This window comes from Hibiscus syriacus, unplaced genomic scaffold, assembly GCF_006381635.1.
Source record: "Hibiscus syriacus cultivar Baekdansim isolate YM2019G1 unplaced genomic scaffold, ASM638163v2 tig00117026_pilon, whole genome shotgun sequence".
NCBI classification, from domain to species: Eukaryota; Viridiplantae; Streptophyta; class Magnoliopsida; order Malvales; family Malvaceae; genus Hibiscus; species Hibiscus syriacus.
This window is the reverse complement of record NW_024063529.1, coordinates 426,240-447,899: the sequence shown is the minus strand read 5'-3', so window position 1 is coordinate 447,899 and position 21,660 is coordinate 426,240. Positions and strand designations below refer to the sequence as shown.

The 21,660-nt window shown below is 34.0% G+C and overlaps 1 protein-coding gene and 1 long non-coding RNA gene across 3 annotated transcripts; both read right to left on the bottom strand.

The window, feature by feature from the left end:
- Positions 1-217: 217 nt before the first annotated feature.
- On the bottom strand, positions 218-2,624 carry LOC120196076. The gene is made up of 5 exons (XR_005523132.1): positions 2,412-2,624; positions 1,776-1,904; positions 871-1,103; positions 593-765; positions 218-394 (listed from the first exon to the last, which is right to left on the bottom strand). It is a non-coding gene; the product is annotated as an uncharacterized LOC120196076 (long non-coding RNA).
- Positions 2,625-3,964: 1,340 nt separating this feature from the next.
- LOC120196113 (PTI1-like tyrosine-protein kinase At3g15890) lies at positions 3,965-19,997 on the bottom strand. Of its 2 annotated transcripts, XM_039197995.1 has the most exons (5): positions 19,981-19,997; positions 6,860-6,918; positions 6,001-6,148; positions 4,936-5,198; positions 3,965-4,847 (listed from the first exon to the last, which is right to left on the bottom strand). In XM_039197995.1, exons 2-5 carry the CDS (start codon positions 6,901-6,903, stop codon positions 4,193-4,195), a joined length of 1,110 nt encoding a protein of 369 aa, XP_039053926.1. In that variant the 5' UTR covers positions 6,904-6,918; positions 19,981-19,997; the 3' UTR covers positions 3,965-4,192. The 2 variants fall into 2 exon arrangements, with proteins under 2 accessions (XP_039053926.1, XP_039053925.1); XM_039197994.1 differs by lacking the exon at positions 19,981-19,997 and having other exon boundaries at positions 6,860-7,208.
- Positions 19,998-21,660: the final 1,663 nt, after the last annotated feature.

Below are 21,660 nucleotides of genomic sequence, written 5' to 3'. Positions count from 1 at the left end.
CATTATTGTTGGCTAATCTTTTAATGTGCTTTGCATGATTGGGTTATCTTTAAAACACAAAAGGCCTCCAAGAACTTGAGATAAATATTTGCTTAAAATATTCAATTTAAAAAACATTCGTTTCCTCTTTTAACATATTCTGATTCTCAATTATGATTCAATAAACTAAAAGCATTCTTATTATATAATACGGAAATTCAATTGATCCACTATGGAATATGAAACTGATAAGTGTTTTCATTTAACAAACTGAGAAGTGGTTCTAAACGAAATCACCTTACCAAAGCACCATAATTCTTCACAAGTATACCAACAAAAGCAAACAGATTAAGAAGCTAATTATATGCTTGAGTGTGCTTGTTTCAAATGCATCATCAATGCATAGTTATTTTACCTGTCATGTAATACAAACAAAATACGAACATTAGTTTGATAAAAAAAAAAGAATATTGACTTGTTTCATAAATATGCCTGTGTTTTTCGGGAAAAATATAGCATAATCCAATGCCAAGTTGATAGTATTCTTTCTTTATATGTTATAGGCGATGTTTTATTCACTAAATGCAGAGCTTTGAGAGATTTCGATACCGACCTCTAAAGTCCGCAGCTGCTCCTGATACTGTGAAACCAATTGCTTCAAATGTTGCAACTCTTGGTTTTTATCCTGATACTCCTTTTGTCGTTCGTGTTGGATATAACAGCACGTTTGAAGACCGTGTTTTCTAGGATCAATGCTTCAATTTGTTCTTTTAACAAGATATTTTCCTGATAATAGAAAACACAATCAAGTTGTCCATGTGTCAGATACTAGTATGTGTGTGATAGTAGAAAGCTATAGGTAGATATGCCAAGATGGTTAAGAGATAACACCTTGTGAAAACTTTATGCTGTCCCTTCAGCAGCCTGTTTACTTATGGAATTCTCCAAAATCGCCAGCAATATAGAGGCACAGGATTTGGCATCATCCATACTTGTAGCACTCATCATCTCCCTCACAAACAAGCCCACCCAAACAGCACCATCAACAGGCAAATTTTCGGAGGCTGGTGGATTCTGAACGGTCACAGCAGCAGCAGCAGCCTCTCCATCATTTGTCAATATACCTGCAATTTCGAAGCAGGCGTGAGATTCCTTCACAAAGTAAGAACTGTCCGGCTTAAAGTAGATGGCATATTGTACATAGCACACCAATTCAACAGAGTAATTAATATTCAGGTAGCAGGCGTCAATGTAGTAAGTTTTATATATATATTTTTTGCTGAAACTGATTATAACCATAATTCAATATTGGAAGCATATGTCTATGGTTAGCTGATACAACATAGGGTGTCAAAAAATAAGATTCGTCAATTCATTCTTGTTAATATAACAATTCTGATAAGAGTTGAAAGAAGTAGCAACTAGTAGCTAAAGGATGATTTTAAAGCACTTGCATAATCTAAGGTTTTAAAGACTCCGTGAAAGTCTATATGTTTTATTCCCTTCTCATTCTGCATATAAATTTAACCATTATGTGCGTATAGAATAATCTAAAAACTACCACAGGCTAAAACTGAAGCTAGATAGCAATAGCATCATGCAATTCGAGGGTTGGAACTGAAACATTTCCGGTTCATCATAGAAACAATTTTTGCAACATCAACCATCAATCAACAATTAAACTATAATGAAAGAATTCTGAGAAAATTAATAAAAAGAAGATATTGCAGATTGATCAGAAAGTCTGCTGGCAATGCTAAATTTAAATGAATCACAATCAATAATTAGGCATATACCCTGCTCGGCAGTTGTGCCCGTTTCCTCAACAAGACATGTCTTTCCTCCTCTAGCCTCTGGCGCTCCTAAGCAAAGTTCCTGCAGCCTCTTGACAGCCGAGTCTATATCATTGCCGCATTCTCCAGAAGCTGAAAGAAATAATTGCTAATTACTAACAGAAGAGTTAAAAGCCAACCATAATAAATCTCTATCATCAATAAAGCAGTAAAAGCAGACATTTTAAAAGATATGCTCATATGCAACAGAAAAGAAGACGATAAGATAAATCTTTTAACCCACTAAAAGAAGTAATCTCATATACAAAATGAAAAAATGGCAAGTCACATAACTGATAAAGGAAACACTAACAAAGCACTGATCAAAGATCATCATACAAGCAACCAACTATAAAAAGAATTCCCAAGCGCGGTGCCAACACCAGAGATTTTCCAATTACCAGTTCCTTTCATGGCTCAAATTCACACAACTGCGTTCTAATTGTTCAGAATTTACAACTGAAATTTTCAGAATTATACCTTATTCATAAATCTTTTGAAATCCGATTTCTTGATAGGATAACAAATAAAATCTACACTTTGCATCTAATTGACTAAATACTGAAGAATTAAATACAAATTAAAAAAGGGGAGATATACCTCGAAGTCCATACGAGGAAAGAGAGCTTGGAGGTGATTGAGAGCAGATAGCGGACGAACAGAAGAAGGAGATGACGGCGACCAGCGCCGGATCTTCTTAGAGGAAGAAGCCGATGGCGGTGACGGAATATCCTCGAAGAAAACGACGAAAAGAATCAAGCTTTCTGGGCTGAAATTTTCTGTTTGGTTGATGAGAAAATGATGAATTCCAGTTTTCGGGCTTAGGTTTTTGATGATTCGTGTTTCCGACCTATATAGTGGTGGTGAACTGGTCGGGATGAAAGAAATGTTTTAAAACGGTGGCGTTTTCAGTTTTTGGTATATTTTTGAAAATGAAATGATTAGCGCGTGAGGTAGATTCTACAAGATTTTATTAACGTTAAGGTAAATAATGCGTCTAATTATGACTGTAGTCCCTTTATTAAATTCAAATCAAATATTCAATTTTTCTATTTTAATATAATATAATAATTATTTAATAATAATGTTAATATTTAATATATTACAAATACAATATGTAAAAATTATAATTCAAATTTCAATATAGAAACGGTACTTTAAATTTTCAATTTTCAATTAGAATGATAATAAATGATATGTTTATATACTAGAGTTGATTGTGTTGTACGTTCCTAAATTATGAATTTTTAACTTTTTTTTTGAAAATTTTAGTTTCATTCTCAAACCATGACTCTAATTTTAGATTAAACCAAAGCGTTTAAACAATATAGATTTATCCCCAACCTATAGCCTTTATTCTAAGTTAATCTATAAACTTTTAAACATTATAATCTCATCCTTAAACTTTTGAACGATTTTGTATATGTTATTGGAATGTTCAATAGTTTGGGGACCAATTTAGAATGGAAACTATAACTTAGGAATAAATTTGGAATATCCGAAAATTTAAGGTTCGATCTAAAATGAAAGTCATAATTTAGAGACATATGATGCAATTAGCTCTATATAATAAGAATGAACAAATATCAACCTATTGTCAAACATATTCAGACCCGAGTACATAAATATTTACATCTTTGTCTGCTACTTATTCACAACCTTAAGCTTTTTGTTTCATCACCCTACCAAAATGGTCTGCAAAGTTGTTCCCTGATTACTTTGGTGGAACCACCAGCATCTTTAAACATCCTCCTCCTCCAACCGGAATTCCGGCCGGCACCATCCCGACTATTCGGCCGGTTTTTATTCAGCCTTGTGTTTACATTACACTACGCCCGACCGATATGGTGAACTTTGTGGCTGTAACGTAATGGCAATTGTTAGTCCTAACTGTCCACGGAAATCCTCGAGATGTTGGTATTTTTCGAATATGCCGGGACAAATATCGAACGACACCAATTCTTCGGCAGGGTTGAGAAGAAACTTGTGTTCATTTCCAAAAACAGATCTACCTGGAAACTCTGCAACAAGGCATTCCAAATAACTTGCATACAAGTAATGAAGTAAATGGTCGTCTCATCCCAAATAACAAGCAATAACCTTTTAACTCAAAATGCCTGTCAAAAAAGCATCAGCTGAACTGAGATCAAACATGAAACACCCAACAGACAGCAACTGTTTTATATGACAAACCAGAACAAAAACCAAAGTTGTGACCCCACCAAACATTATCCAATAGCACTCATAAAAACATGCTTTTCCTATATTACAAGGCTAATCTTGCTGCCAATTCTAATAATGGACAGCCATTGCCACCTCCTTGATGTATTGTACAAAAGAAGAAAAAAAATACAAATTACAGAGATGCAACAATTTCACATCTAAATTACAGTCTTTTCTTGCTCGGCATCGTTCACCGGTTTCGGATCCTTCTCTACCTTAATTGTGTCTGAGTTCTCTTCGGGGGATGATATCCCGTTGTTGCAAACTGCAGACTGGGGAGTCTTGAAGACTTCATTGTTTTCTAGTTCAGCTAATTTCTCTTTGGAATCTCCCTTGAGCAGCTCAAGGACGTCGAGCATGTTGGGTCTTTTCTCGGGTCGATTATCAGCACAAACAAGTGCGACTAAGACAACCCTTTTCAACTCCTCTTCCACGTACTTCCCCTCCAGCTTTGGGTCTGCCATGTCATTGAACTTCCCCTCACAAGCTAGTGGCAGTGCCCATTCCACAATTGATCGCTTCACTGTGGTACTCAGTTTCTCGAGAGGTTTCTTGCCACTTGCTAGCTCTAGTAAAAGAATGCCGAAACTGTACACGTCACAACTCTCTGAAGCTTTTCCTAACATAGCATATTCGGGAGCAAGATAGCCGAGGGTACCCTTGACTCGGGTAGTCACATGAGTTGCACCATCAGGGATAAACTTGGCAAATCCGAAATCAGCAACCTGAGGCTGGAAATCCGAATCCAGCAACACGTTACTAGCTTTGACGTCTCTATGAATTATGTGTGGGGTTGAGTGGTGGTGAAGATAACTGAAGCAGCCAATTGAAAGAGGTTAACATAAGCATTCGTGTAGGAACAAGTTATAATCTGGAAGATAAAATCAGGTTCAACACTTACGCAATCCCCTCAGCAGAGCCGATTGCAATAGTCATCCTTCGGGTCCAATCAAGAAGGCATTCCGATGAATGCTGCCCATGAAGATGGGATTGCAAGCTCAAATTTGGCATGTAATCATACACGATCAAACGTTCTTGACCTTCAGCACAGTAGCCACGCAAACTTAGCAGGTTCTTGTGTCGAACTCTCGCTAATATCTCAACCTCAACGGAAAATTCCACTTCGGCTTTGTTGCTCCACACCTTTAATCTCTTAACTGCTATCTGTCAGCATATAACTTTCAGGGTGAAAATGAGAATGAAACCAAAATAAAGCAAGAGAAAAACTTCAGGAGGTTCTTTTGATTGTAAGAGAAACAAATATGGCATTCTGAAAGTATCATCTAAATGGTCAATATGTCATGTAGATAGCACAGGCATGTATGTGTTTAGACAAAGATAAATGCCATTTGAAGACCTAAAATTGCATCGAGTACCAAGGTGAACGTTCAACGATTTATGGCGCTCAAGCATCCAGAAAATTTCATTTTCAGATAAAATTTCCTCGAAATTGGATTCATCAATACTAGCTCAATCCAGAGAAAAGGATGGTACAACATCAAAGACAGAAAGAGATTCATCTGAAAGAGGCCTGAATAGTAATTTCTAAACTGACAAAGAAGAGTCCAAGTGTCCAACAAAGTCCAGTCCTCATCGGCCGAAGATCAAACGTTATAACATGTTATTTAATACTGTCATCAATACAAATGCCATCCTAGCGAAGTACGAACGTAATTTCAATGAAGAACTAGAAATTGAAGCATACAAGATGAACAGATGCAAAACTAAAGGTAAATTCCCAAAAGAGCATTTGCTACCAAAATTTGCCAGACCAACAATAGAATCTATTAACTCAAGTTCCGAAAAAGAAAATATCGACCCTACATAACGAAGAAAATGAGTGAACCATATACAGCATAACTATATAAAACCAACCAATCTTGCGAAATTAGAGACTAAGGATGCCAAAATATAGTAATTCACTTGTTAAAAGAACCTGGAAAGGGGAAAAAAAAATTATTCGTACTTGTGATCCATCCCATAGCTGACCCCAATAAACACTGCCAAATCCCCCTTCTCCAATCTTGTTATCATAATTAAAATTATTGGTAGCTGAATGCAATTCTTTCAACGAAAAAATCCTCCATGTCGGCTGCTTCTTTCCTTTCTCTTTCCTGCAGAATCGTAAAATGTCAGAAACTAAAACCCGAATGACAAACACAAAGCATTAGCATTCGGAAACTCAGATTTCAAAATTAGTGTGGGTTGCATGATAAAGCACATATGAAAGTAAAACATTTATGTTTATTTTTAAATCCACGGATTTATTAGATGCCTATTTGGTAGTGAATTTGAAATTCTAATAGTAATTCCGAATTCGGAAAACTTTAGTATGCATTTCATTCATACAAATTTATATAGCAAAAATTCAAATCCAAAATTTTCAACTTGATATTCCCAAACATAAATTAAGAGGCACAAAAGAACACTAATTTGACTGCTAAAAGATCCTTTTCTTACAAGATTAAGATCAACATATCCTGGTTAATTTAACTCCTAAGTATGAAAATATAAGATTAAATGAAAAACAAAAGGCTATATTAAGCTTAAATAAGAAATTTTCTAATTTTCTTTCTCAAATCAATGTTCCAAACGGGGTAGAAAGTTCAAAACTTGAGATTATCTTCTTATTTAACAATAGGAAATCAAATTATAATCAACACCCAGATAATATTCCCAAAAACCAAAAAAAAAAAGATTTCTTAAACCCTAAGAAGGCCTAAAAAGAATCTAAGACCAAAAATTCACAGAAAAAAACCACAACAAGACCAAATTTCAAAACTAATAAAACAGTGACAATAGATAGTAAATCACGGTGAACTTACCGATCCACGCCTTTCCCACAACAAAGCATAGAGCAAAACGCCATTAGCAAGTCCCAAAACAAAACAAAATAAATCCCAGACCCTTTCTTTTCCTCTTTTACCCTCTCAAAGAAAAGCAGTGCTTTTTCTCTTTTTGTTCAAACTTCAACCTTCACTGCTAAGCAGAAGATTCCGAAACGATGCCAAAGGTAACGCTTTTCAGCAGGGAGTTGAGACAGAAGAACATGCGTTTTCTTTAATTGTAATAACAATAATTTTTCCTGGGTTTTGCTTTTGCTTAGGATAGAATGTTGCAGAAGTTTCAGATAGAAATTGAGAAAAGGGAGAAGAAGAAGAAGAGTACAAGGGAATGTTTGATTCTGCTTTTATGAGATGTGTGGTGTTGCTGCTACACCAATGGCTTTGTCAATGGTCTTAGCTGGTTTCTATTCAATTTTCAAATATCAAATTTGTACCCAATTGGGTCCCATTTTCCAACTATTTTTCACTTTATTTATTTCCTTTTGTTCACATTGTCTTTGGTTCAACTACGTTAAGATTATGCAGATATTATTTTAAATTTTAAAATTGAAAATGTCATTATTATATTTTATGCTTATAATAATGAAATTTTATATAATTTCCTTCACTGAAACGCACATGGATTGGAGCTAGGTTAATCTCGGTATGAATTTTCAACCCTTTATGTTGTTAATTGCTCTCTTTCTCTTTGTGCGGAACATTTTCTCTACATTCTGCAGAGTGCATCTGGAATTATTTTCCCCATAATAAAGGCAAAGGGGTGAGACAAATGTTCTCCCCGGTCACAATTCCAATACTATATCAAGTTCCTCCGGTTGATTGATAACTTCATCATTTTAGCACCTAACATGAAAAGCTTCAACTACAACTGACTGATAAGTGTGTGGTACGTTGCATGTTTGCACGAGGACATTATACAACTGAACAATACGTTTTGAAACTCTTCTTTCATTGTTGTTGCACTCTTGGTCTCTGATTTTCACGTCAAGGGGTCGTTCTGCGGTGCGGCGCCTAAAAAACGGCTAATATACGGCGTGACCGGTTAAACAAGTGACCGGTTAAAATTTAGACCGGTTATGTTATATTATTTAACCGGAAATATTATAAAGTACAATAACATACTAGGTAGCGCTTATATAATGTAATAGGTAGCGCTTATATTTACCTATTTTATAAGTAAACCAGTATATTTATACCGATAGCATTGCAAATTTACCTATTACATTATATTATATTGAAAGTGTCCATACTTTTTATAAAAAGGATCGATACTTTAACAGTGTTTCATGTTTTCCACCTACAATATTGATTTAATAATTTCATTTGCACAAAAAATTATTTGATTGTTTTGATATTTTATAAAATATTATTTAGAATTTTTAATTTAATAATAATATATACCGTAACGTAAAAAATAAATCATTAGACGCCTATAATTACTAAATTAATATCTTAAAACTCACTCAAAAGATAACCTTAAATTAATGTTTTCCACAGTGAAAAAAGTATGGACACTTTTATAAAAAGGATAGACACTTTACAATATAACCATTACCTATTACATTATATAAACGATACCTATTACATTATATAAGGGCTACCTATTACATCATATGTTTACCTATTATATTGAAAGTGTCCATACTTTTTATAAAAAGGATCGATACTTTTTTTAAAACTTATGTAATTTATGTTTCAATTTTTTTAACAGTGTACTGCGAATTTAAAATGATAATACTTGTAGTTATTGTACATACCTAAATATGTACTGCGAATTTAATGTTGTACCCACCCTTTAACTACAGAAACATGTTCAAAATGAACCTTCGTTTACATATCCATCAACTCCTGGAGCACTGAACTTGCACAACAAAATTTTGCCATGGATAATACTGATGTAGACAATGTTAAGCCAACCGAGGAATGCCATGAAGTACATAATGTTGATGAATCTGACAGATTGGTTGGTCAGCTCTTCTGTTCACGTGATCAAGCTTGGCACTTTTACAAGGGATTCGCACGGGAACATGGGTTTAGTGCACGTAAGGGAACAACACGGCTTGACGTGGAAGGGAATGTGAAGACACAAGAATTTTGTTGTTCCAAAGAAGGGTTTCGAGTATCAAAAGTCAATACTGTTGATCGTCAACGTGCTCATACGCCAGTCACAAGAACAAGATGTAAGGCTAGAGTCGTAGTTACAGCAACAAATACAAACGATCAGTGGGTTATAAGTAAGTCTGATCAGAAACATAATCATGCATTGTGCACATCTGCTATGACACCATTTATGCGTTCTAATCGAGCTGTAAGTAAGGCTGATATCGATGAGGCAACAACATTGAAAGAGGTCGGTGTTGGCACGTCACAAGTAATGAACTATTTAACGCAGCAGGCAGGGGGCTATCATAATGTTGGATTTACACATAAAGACCTCTACAATGCACTTCAAAGAGGTAAAGCAAAGGAAATCGTCGATGGGGATGTGAATGCGCTTATTGCCTACTTTGATTATAAGAAACATGATGATCCCGGGTTTTTTATGACATACTCGGTAGACGAATCGGGGGCATTGTATAATCTTATTTGGTCGGATTCTACATCGAGATCGGATTACACATGCTTCGGTGATGTAATTGCGTTCGACACAACGTACAAAGATAATTTGTATGGTCGACCAATTATGCCTATTGTTGGTGTCAATCATCACCATAACACAATTGTGTTTGCCACTGCCATAATCGCTGACGAAACGTCTCAATCTTTCGAGTGGGTGCTACAGAATTTTTTAGAAGCCATGATGAATAAATCACCTATTTCTGTTGTAACCGATGGGGATAGGGCAATGCAGAGGGCTATCAAATCTGTTATCCCTTATGCTAAGCACAGATTATGTTCTTGGCATCTTTCTCGCAATGCACAAGCTAACATTGGTGACCCAAAGTTTACAGCAGCATTCTCAAAATGCATGGCTTCCTGGTGGACAACCAAGGAATTTGATATTCAATGGCGTTCGATTGTTTCAGAATTCAACGTCCAAAAGCATCCATGGGTGATTGAGAAGGGAAATACACGACACTTATGGGCACAAGCATATCTAACCGGTCATTTCTTTGCCAATATTCGCTCAACACAAAGGTGCGAGTCTATGAATGCTTCACTAGCTATTGCACTGAAACACAAGAAGACATATTTAGATGTTGTTCGTGCAATTGAAGATGGAATTAGTAGAATGCGTATGAACGAGTTGAAAGCGGATTACTTAAGTTCCCATACGAAGCCCTTCCAGATCACAAAACTGGTCGACCTTGAAAGCCATGCCGCTGCGATTTTTACCCGCGAATCTTTTCGTGTGTTCCAAGATGAACTTATACCGGTATTTAGCTATTCGCGCATAAGACCGGTATATTTATACCGGTTATATTACAAAATTATCTATTTTATTATAATATGTTGAAAGTGTCCATACTTTTTATAAAAAGGATCGAAACTTTTTTTAAAGATATGTAATTTATGTTTCAATATTTTTTAAGTATGTTTCATGTTTTCCACCTACAATATTAATTTAATAATTTCATTTGCACAAAAAATTAGTTGATTGTGTTGATATTTTATAAAATAATATTAAGAATTTTTAATTTAACAATAATATATACCGTAACGTAAAAAATTAATCATTAGACGCCTATAATTACTAAATTAATATCTTAAAACTCACTCAAATGTATATGTACACATAGAAGCAAATATGGAATAATTAATGAAAATATACATACAATATAATCACACCAAAATTTAAATACACAAGAATGTTCAAATAATGTACCGACAAACAAAATTAATCCGATGAAAAAGGGTTGTTTCTAACGAAGTCCGGAACATTAGAGGCCTTCAACAAATTTTCCAAATACTCTCGTATGTTTCCGCCTTTTTCTGAGGACATACATAAATAATTTCAATTATCAAACTAATGAGGTGCAATTTTACTAACAATAAATTAAATTCGCATAAGCATGAATAAATTTGTGTCATACCTAGAGCTTTGTCGTTCGAATGGGAAGCAGCGTCAAAGGTATGTGGACATATGTAATTGTATTTCTATATAAACACATAAGTTGTTAAAATAATCAATGTCTGAACACCTGTTCAACTGATCAGAAACATATTGCATAAATGCAACCTACCGGATTATAAATCATTTTTTCCGCTGAATCATCGACCAAAAGTGTATTTAGCTCGTTAAAATCTGGACACGCGTTCCAAACATCATTGAGATCTTTACAATAGGTAACAGAATCGTATGTTTTGCATTTTTTTGATCCTGTTCACAAACAGTCGAACATAAATATGTAGGAATCATAGACAAGGAAAAGTCAGCAAACTGTAATGACATTCATCTTACCCACACGAATAGAAAATGCTCGGAAAATACAGGTAGTTTCTCAAGTACACGGTCGACGTTATGCCTGAGATTGTAATCAAGATTGAATGTTAACATTCAAATGTATATTAACGATTTTGACTACAGTAATTCAATTGCCTCAAACATGTTCTAACCTCATCTTTGAAGACCAAAGGGCAACAACAAAATTGTCGACACAAAATTGCATAAATTCAAATAATCCTCTTCTGAGGACAACATCTACAACATGAAGAAATGAGATTAAAGTTCTACGCTTATATGTTAAAATAATGGATACAAAAGAATAGAATTAAAACCTGCCGGCAGTCTTGGGATGTAGGCAAGGACACCATTGAGATCAAAATTAAAAGTTTTCTTGAAGGCGGCGTTGCAGACACGATATACTTGTTTGGATCATCATCTTCATCATCATCGTCATCATCATCATCATCGTCATCTTCATCGTCAGCTTCATCTTCTGCGACCGATTGGTTGTCCACATCTGTTAAAAGAAAATAAAATAAAGTTCAGAACGTGTAAATGTTAAGAAACATAGATAATGAATTACCTAACTCGTTTGATGTCGTTGACGTAATTCGTTACGCAACATGGAGACTTCACGTTGCAATGATGAAATATCGGATCGCATTCCACTCACAAGGGAATCAATATGCTCCCGAAAATTGACCATGTATTCCATCACGGTCTTAATTGTGACATCCTCTGCAACTGTTGCTTCTTCCATCATTGCGTCTCCACTTGGTTGCTCTTCTTCATGGCCAACGGGGTCCATTTCCTCCCTCTCTTGATCTAATCCGACCTCCTTGACACGCTTCCAACCGAGTTTTTCAACAAAATCATATCCCGCTTTTTTAATAAATACCATGTCAATCTTGCGGGTTAATCGAACAGGGGCGTCATGCGAAAAATCAACTTCCTTCTTCTTCAACAGATGGGTGATGACACATCCATATGGTAGTGTAGTTGAAATTGTTGCTCCCTTTGTGACCATATATACAATTGTATTAAATATGAGTTTTGCAATGTTTGGAGCCGTTTTGGATTTATACTTTGCTATCCACCAATAATCGCTGTCTCGAAGCGTTGAATGTTTTCCCCCACTAGGCCGGATATACCATGTGAGCATTTTGTGAAACACTCTCGACTCTACATCGAGGTGAATTGGGCTATTTCTAGTAACCCGTTTAATTGTAGACCAATCTACACCATTTTCATCTGAATCCCCTGTATTCGCTACACCTAAACCCTCCGCAATAGTTTCTGGAGATATATATATATCCTTCCCCATGACATGTGTATTAATTCCTATTATATTAGTCTTATTAGGCTCGTGCTGTAAGGAAGCATTGTTGTAGAAGACTCTAACTAGGTTGGGATAATATCTTGGTTCTACACCAAGGAATTCAAGCCAACCCCAAGATGTAAATGTGGATTTAAAACTAAATGCATATTTATCATCAAACAAGAAACCCAGGTCAATGACACGTTCGGGACGAATCTTCCTTACTTTAAAACTCGTCTGCCATCTTTGTTTCTCCATGTCGGATCTAAAGTTCAGAGTTTCGAAGGACCTGATTTCCTCAGAAGAATCGTTTGTTACAGAAGGAGGTGGTTGAGAAGAACTGGGTTGAGAAGAGCTTTGAGAAAGACCTCGCTTCTGACGCTGACGTTTTGGAGCCATTTTGGTTGGATGCTACCCCTATTACAATGGAACACAAACACATTCAGGATAAAAACTCCAATATAGAAATCAATCAAACCCATAAAATATCGATAAATTTACCTGAATATCTGATCGTCACTTATGATAACGGTAGAAGGAAGAAAGAGGAGAGGAAGATCTGCCTGCTTGCATTTATGTTTAGGGTTTCTCGATTAAGAGTACTATATAAACGGTGGAAAACACTTGATATTTAAATTAGTATCGACACAAATATATTAGTGTCGACACATTATTTAGACATATTCTCTCATAAAACCGGTATAATTGTACCGGTTAGATTAAAAAATTACATATTACATTATACTTTTGGGTTCGATGATTTTGGGATCGACACTTTTTTATATATGGATCGACACTTTATGGGTGCACCTTGTTTTTAATTCATTCTGGGAAAAAAATATCGACACAAACTATATTAGTGTCGACACATTATTTAGACTTATTCTCTCATAAAACCGGTATAATTGTACCGGTTAGATTAAAAAATTACATATTACATTATACTTTTGGGTTCGATGATTTTGGGATCGACACTTTTTTATATATGGATCGACACTTTATGGGTGCACCTTGTTTTTAATTCATTCTGGGAAAAAAATATCGACACAAACTATATTAGTGTCGACACATTATTTAGACTTATTCTCTCATAAAACCGTATAATTGTACCGGTTAGATTGAAAAATTACATATTACATTATACTTTTGGGTTCGATGATTTTGGGATCGACACTTTTTATATATGGATCGACACTTTATTGATGCACCTTGTAAAAATTCATTCTGGAAAAAAAATATCGACACAAACTATATTAGTGTCGACACATTATTTAGACTTATTCTCTCATAAAACCGGTATAATTGTACCGGTTAGATTAAAAAATTACATATTACATTATACTTTTGGGTTCGATGATTTTGGGATCGACACTTTTTTATATATGGATCGACACTTTATGGGTGCACCTTGTTTTTAATTCATTCTGGGAAAAAAATATCGACACAAACTATATTAGTGTCGACACATTATTTAGACTTATTCTCTCATAAAACCGGTATAATTGTACCGGTTAGATTGAAAAATTACATATTACATTATACTTTTGGGTTCGATGATTTTGGGATCGACACTTTTATATATGGATCGACACTTTATTGATGCACCTTGTAAAAATTCATTCTGGAAAAAAAATATCGACACAAACTATATTAGTGTCGACACATTATTTAGACTTATTCTCTCATAAAACCGGTATAATTGTACCGGTTAGATTAAAAAATTACATATTACATTATACTTTTGGGTTCGATGATTTTGGGATCGACACTTTTTTATATATGGATCGACACTTTATGGGTGCACCTTGTTTTTAATTCATTCTGGGAAAAAAATATCGACACAAACTATATTAGTGTCGACACATTATTTAGACTTATTCTCTCATAAAACCGGTATAATTGTACCGGTTAGATTGAAAAATTACATATTACATTATACTTTTGGGTTCGATGATTTTGGGATCGACACTTTTTATATATGGATCGACACTTTATTGATGCACCTTGTAAAAATTCATTCTGGAAAAAAAATATCGACACAAACTATATTAGTGTCGACACATTATTTAGACTTATTCTCTCATAAAACCGGTATAATTGTACCGGTTAGATTAAAAATTACATATTACATTATACTTTTGGGTTCGATGATTTTGGGATCGACACTTTTTTATATATGGATCGACACTTTATTGATGCACCTTGTAAAAATTCATTCTGGAAAAAAAATATCGACACAAACTATATTAGTGTCGACACATTATTTAGACTTATTCTCTCATAAAACCGGTATAATTGTACCGGTTAGATTGAAAAATTACATATTACATTATACTTTTGGGTTCGATGATTTTGGGATCGACACTTTTTATATATGGATCGACACTTTATTGATGCACCTTGTAAAAATTCATTCTGGAAAAAAATATCGACACAAACTATATTAGTGTCGACACATTATTTAGACTTATTCTCTCATAAAACCGGTATAATTGTACCGGTTAGATTAAAAAATTACATATTACATTATACTTTTGGGTTCGATGATTTTGGGATCGACACTTTTTATATATGGATCGACACTTTATTGATGCACCTTGTAAAAATTCATTCTGGAAAAAAAATATCGACACAAACTATATTAGTATCGACATGACCCTTAATGTGTATAAGAAACATGTACAACAACATACTGCTAACTTTTCTCATCTCATTCATAATTATATTCACATAAAAAAATATAAATCGTATACAAATTATAAATCGTATACAAAATTATAAATCTTATACAAAATTAACTCGACATTTACATCATTGCATCCTTTTGTTATTCTTATGTAATATTGCGGCTTTTGTTATCTCCTGTCTTCGTTCATTTTGATTGTGGCTTACGAGATCATTTAATACTCGCGATCGATCCCAGTCTCCAACAACCTATATTCAAATTGTCAGAACGTTAAGTATTGTCAACTACAGCATTCAATCTACGACTTTTAACAATTTTACCACAAACAATTTTTCTATCCACTTACAAAATCACCAGTTGCCCCTGTAGAACCGATCGATTCCATCCACATCATCACATACATGCCGCAATCATATCTGTTACAAAATTTGAAAACCACACATGTCAATTATGATGAATACTGCATAAATTAAGCTTTCTATTTGTGATAACATCTCATACCCATTCAATTGCTTATTCTTCTTATGCTCCACAAATTTGAAGTTTTTCAAGGGATACTTTCCTAGAGATCCACATGACTCAACCCAAATGCGTTTCTTATTATAAGAATCTAATATTTTAATCTGCATTAAAATAGAAGAAGTTATGCACCAAAAAAATTATGCATTATAATTTACATAATGTCCTTTCATACATACATACATACATACCAATCTCTTAGCATCCTTCACTCTCTGTTTAGCTGCTTCAGTTGTAAACATACTATCATATATTGTTACAACATGATCTACCATATCCAACACCAACAGATACCAGTGTGAATTATGGTAGTTTATTGTGATCATTATCTGCAACAAATTTCACACCCAATTTGACAAAATTCAACATTCTATATCCGAAAACATCATTTGCAATTGGTATGGTGTCTTACCTTCTCACAGTCCGTGAATTTCACATAGTTATCCAATATGACACCCCAGAAGGTAGAAATATTCTCAACACTTTCTTTATTGTTGGCTTCCAACGCCTGTTGCTGTAATTACGCAACAACATTATTAATTTACCGTCTATAACACTACTTTTCAATATTTATTAATTTAACTCACCACTAAGAGGTATGGAAGGTAGCCAATCCTCCGGTGTGACTTTTGAGAATCGTAGCATATGGTCCAGGCGAGCAAATCGATAACCTAACAAAATTAATTACACAATCAGAACATATTCATAAGTTTTATTTATTTTCTACTTTCTACTTACCACACCGCCAACCCATTCTGTAGGCTTCAACGTTGCAACGTCGTATACAGTAGCGAATTGATTTCCCATTGATATTACAGAATATCTGTATGAATCATTAGGATTAATATCTTGTCATGAAATATTTAAATATCACTCACAAAACAATATATTTCACTTACCCCGATTCTAACTCGCTATTCCATAAATAATCACAAATTGCAGCTTCGATGTCATCAATTCCAGTTGGAATGTCCGCTTTTTCAACCTACAATTTTGCATACAAATTTTTGTCACAACAACATAATAAAAATCAAATTAAGTATTCTTTTATTAAACTTACCTTCTGCTTCTTCTTCTGGGGTGCAGGACATTCCGAATCCAAAACTGCTGCTATGACACTCTCCGGTGTATAAAGCACATTGGGCCTCTCCTTCCTCCTCATTTCTTCCATCTCTTCTTCTTCCTCCTCCCTCTTTTCTTCTTCATATTTTTCAGTTCATCGTACTTTTTTTCTACATAGCTCTTCATATCTTTTATTTCACCCTTCAATTGAGCTCCTTCATCCGAGTATTTATCAACCACCCCCTTCACCCCCGTAAGTTCACTCCTCAAATCAACAACCTCCTTCACCACTCCCTCAAATTTTTCTCCCGTCACCATCTTAATATCACCCCTTAACACCGAAACTTCTTTCACCACTTCACCCCTCAACACCTCTACTTCTTTCACCACTCCATCTATTTTTCCTTCCACTACCCCCTTATGCCTCTCGAGTTTCTCTACGACTTGATCAAGTTTCTCTTCGACTCTTGATTGTCTTTGCATGATTTCAAATTGGATTTTTTTGATATCAGCCAATTCAGACATCAAAATGTCGAAGTTACTCTGTTTTGCTTCACCGTCGTCCCACTCACCTTCATCCCCCAATACAACCATCCCTCCTTTCTTCTCCTCTGCCTCCACTGCCTCCTCTACATCCTTGCCAATAACCTTCAAAAATTAAATTACAATATTAAGACATTGATTATATTCTTAATATTATTTAATTACATTTATTACCATTTCTTGCTTCTTCCCTCTATCCAACTTCAACTTCACCATCACTCTAACCACCTCTTCCTTCCCCCATGCACGGATGCGTGCCACTCCGGTTCTTTCATAAGCCGGCACTGCCTCACAGCCCGACCAAAAATCGAACAGTGCAACCTGCATTTATAATAAAATTAGAATTTTATATAAAAACACAAAAAAGTGATTCAACTCATTTACCTCTAAGATTGCTATGCACCCTTTGAGGTATCTCTGGCTGCCCTTTTTAAAGGTGATAATTGATTCAATCAATCTCGAATGGATATATTCAGCCCAATTGAATTCACCCTTCAAGCCTTCATCGCAAATGAGCTTCATATATTCCTTGTTCGTTGACGTATCACCCGTTGGACAAAGAAATATACCGACAAGGTACAATAGAACTCGGGCCTTCAGCTCATCCCCCAAGTAAGATCCACTTTTGATATCCTCTTCAACTTCAGTATATGTCACCTTATGATTCAAACCATATTTGGAGGCAAGTGCTTTCCAGTTCTTACTCCTACAGACTTCTATAACACTTTTGCCTTTGTTTTGTACCCCCAATACGGCTGCAGCAGTCGATACCCCCAGAGGGAATGAATAATCACCATACTTAGCCATACATTGACTGACGTCAAATTGTGCCATCAAGATCGACACAATTCCCTCCGAATAGGTCGATCCCTTACTCCGATCAACGATCCAAAACCTATTTCTCCCAGCACATTCAACTGACCCTTCTCCTTAAGGTGTTTAATTAATAAATTCACCCTTTTAATGCTGCATCTTGTCGAAACTTCCTACATTTTTTAACAATATATAATGTTATAGTTCTTATATATTTTGTATCAACGTATTTACAAGTTTAATGAATACCTTATTTTCATGTGCTTTCCTCCGTTCTTTGTATTCTTTACTATCATTCCTTGACTGTGTGATGTAAGGTTCCTTTTCAGCATCACTCATTGAATTCCATTTGGACCTCACATCTTTTTTCACCTAATATTAAACATAAACGTTTCTTAATCAATACATTAACACTAAATACTAATACTACTCAATGTCAATTTCATTTTACATACCGAACCGCTCTGTGTGCCATCTCCCTTCATCCTTTTGCATTCGGCCATACTGTTAACATTTAAAATTTGTAATCAATTTAAAGTTTATCGATACTTTAATCCAATTACCATTTCAACAATAATAACAAAAAGACATTGATACTTACTAGAAGTACATATATCCACCCTTTGGTTGCTTTCGAGTCTCGGCCTCAATTTCAAAGTCATCTGCTCCACCAACAATTTTCCAACCCATTGACTCCATTTTCCTTCATATATCAGTTCACGCAAATCAAATTATTTGTTACATACACTTTTCAATATACAAATATAGATAACTACTCTTGTGGTAAAACGGTTTTCTTCAAAAGAATTTGAATGGCCACACCAAAATGTGTCGGCACATTTATACAACCTATAATATCATTTTCTACCTATAATATTTAATAAAAGTATCGACATTTATCGTTTTCCTTGAATATCTATTTCTACCTGCAATCGGTCCCAAATGCTTCCTTACTCCAAAACCCCAAACAACACATAAAAAACCCTATCGCGATTACTGTAATAATAAAAAATTAGGGTTTCGACAACATACTTTTCGATTCGACTGCAGCAACAAACAAACAAACTTCGCTTTAGAAACGCCTTCTGAAATGCAGCAACAATTACTCTTCGATTTCAAAAACTCGTCCGTTCTATCTATTTTCAGAGGATATTTAGCTTATATTTTCATCGGATATGTTATTTATATTTAATCGATACAAATACAAAAGTGTCGATACTTTTATGTCAGGTGTCGATACTTTCGAAAGGATAATTACCTATTTCTTTGAAAGTGTCGATAATTTATTACACGTACTTACGAAAGTATCGACACTTTCAATATATCCGGTATCATTTTACCGTTTTTATCATTTTGATACCGGTTTTATCATATTTTTTACCTGTATATCGTTGTGGATCGATATTTTTTTTAAAGTATCGACACATTATAGGCGCTATAACTGCTTCTCTTTTAAATTCACAAAGTGTCGATCCTTATATAACGTATCGACACTTTTAATTTTACCGGTTTTATCATTTGTTACCGGTTTTATCATATTTTTACCTGGTATATCGTTTTGGATCGATATATTTCTTAAAAGTATCGACACTTTTTAGGATTTAAAACTGCTTTTAAAGTTATGTAATTTATGTTTCAATTTATTTAATAGTGTTTTATGTTTTCCACCTACAATATTAATTTAATAATTTAATTTACACAAAATTTTATTTGATTGTTTTGATATTTTATAAAATATTATTTAGAATTTAAATTTAACAATATTAACCAAATATAATAATAAATATGTTTTCAACAGTGAAATAAGTATGGACACTTTTATAAAAATGATATATACTTTTTTGAAAGTTATGTAATTTATGTTTCAATTTTTTTAATAGTGTTTCATGTTTTCCACCTACAATATTAATTTAATAATTTTTATTTACACAAAAAATTATTTGATTGTTTTGATATTTTATAAAATATTATTTAGATTTTAAATTTAACAATATTAACTAAAGATAATAATAAATATATTTTCACAGTGAAATAAGTATGGACACTTTTATAAAAAGGATAGATAATTTACAATATAACAGGTAAAAATATGACAAAACCAGATTCATTATGACAAAACCGGTAAAATTTACTTGATATGTTAAAAGTATGGACACTTTTATAAAAAGGATAGATACTTACCGATAACCAAAGTTTACCGGTTACCAAATTTTTTAATAGTTTTTCATATTTTCTACCTAAAACATTATTAGTTGTCAACATAATAGGTACCGCTAAACCGAATTTATTAAATACATTTTAATGTATCCGGTAATGCTGTATATTAGCCGTATATTAACCCGCCTTTCCTGAGACATTCCCCACGTGTCAAGTGATTGTTTCAAAGTAGGAGTTTTCTTTTCTTTTCTTCTTGTAAGTGGAACTTTAATTATTATTTAAGTTGATTTTTTCAATAGAAAATAACTAGTTTTATTGATAATAGAAAATATCCAGAATTATAATCAAGATTTATAAGCATAACCGTAAACGTAAACTAAATTATAATTAGGACAATTTTTTTATAATCATCGAGACAAAAATTAGCCAACTAAATCACACAATGATCAAAGAATGAAAATGTTAAAAAAAATTTAACCAAAAGTCTCGAACAAAATAAAGATACTAATAAATCTGACTGCATCGATAAACGAACCAATAAATGGGATGAAGCTGTTGAAAAAACCACCGACAAATGGCAAATTAGAGTCAAGTGGCGTGAGAAAATTATCCATAAACACAAAATGTGTATGCAAATCAATCCGATGGTCTAAAACAGGGAAGATCAATATGATAACAAATAAACACCTTGATCAGTCATGGATAATCAAATCAAACTCTGAGAAAAAAAAACGGTCAAATGACTGAAAACTATCAAAAACAGATAAAATTGTGCCTCAAAGACAGAGATAAACGTGTCACAATGACAAAAATATATATTCACAAAGACAATTATCTTTATTAAAAAACTAAAAAAAAATGAGAAAAACAATCAACGGTCAGCAACTAGAATCAAAACCGATGTCGATGTCGCCTAAACAAAATTAAGAAAAATTGATTGGATTTATAGAAACTGACATAAATTGTAAAAGAAAAAAAAAAGGGAAAGAAGAGGGGAGAAAGAGAGTGGTAAACTGTTTAAGTTGATTTTTAAAAGAGTGCAGTGCCATTGAAATTTATTGAGTTATGAAAAAGGCTTGAATGGCCACCAAACTCACCGATATTGTTTCGCAGGGAAGTAATAGAGAGGGTAAGTATGGGGAGGAAAACATATGGGAAAAAATGGACAAATTTATATTTTATATTCTGAATTATATTGGGTTTATGAAAAAATTGATGGTTAGTAATTTATCTAAAGTTTAAGGGTTCAATTAAAAATTAAAATTTTTTATTAATATATCACATCATCCAACTCA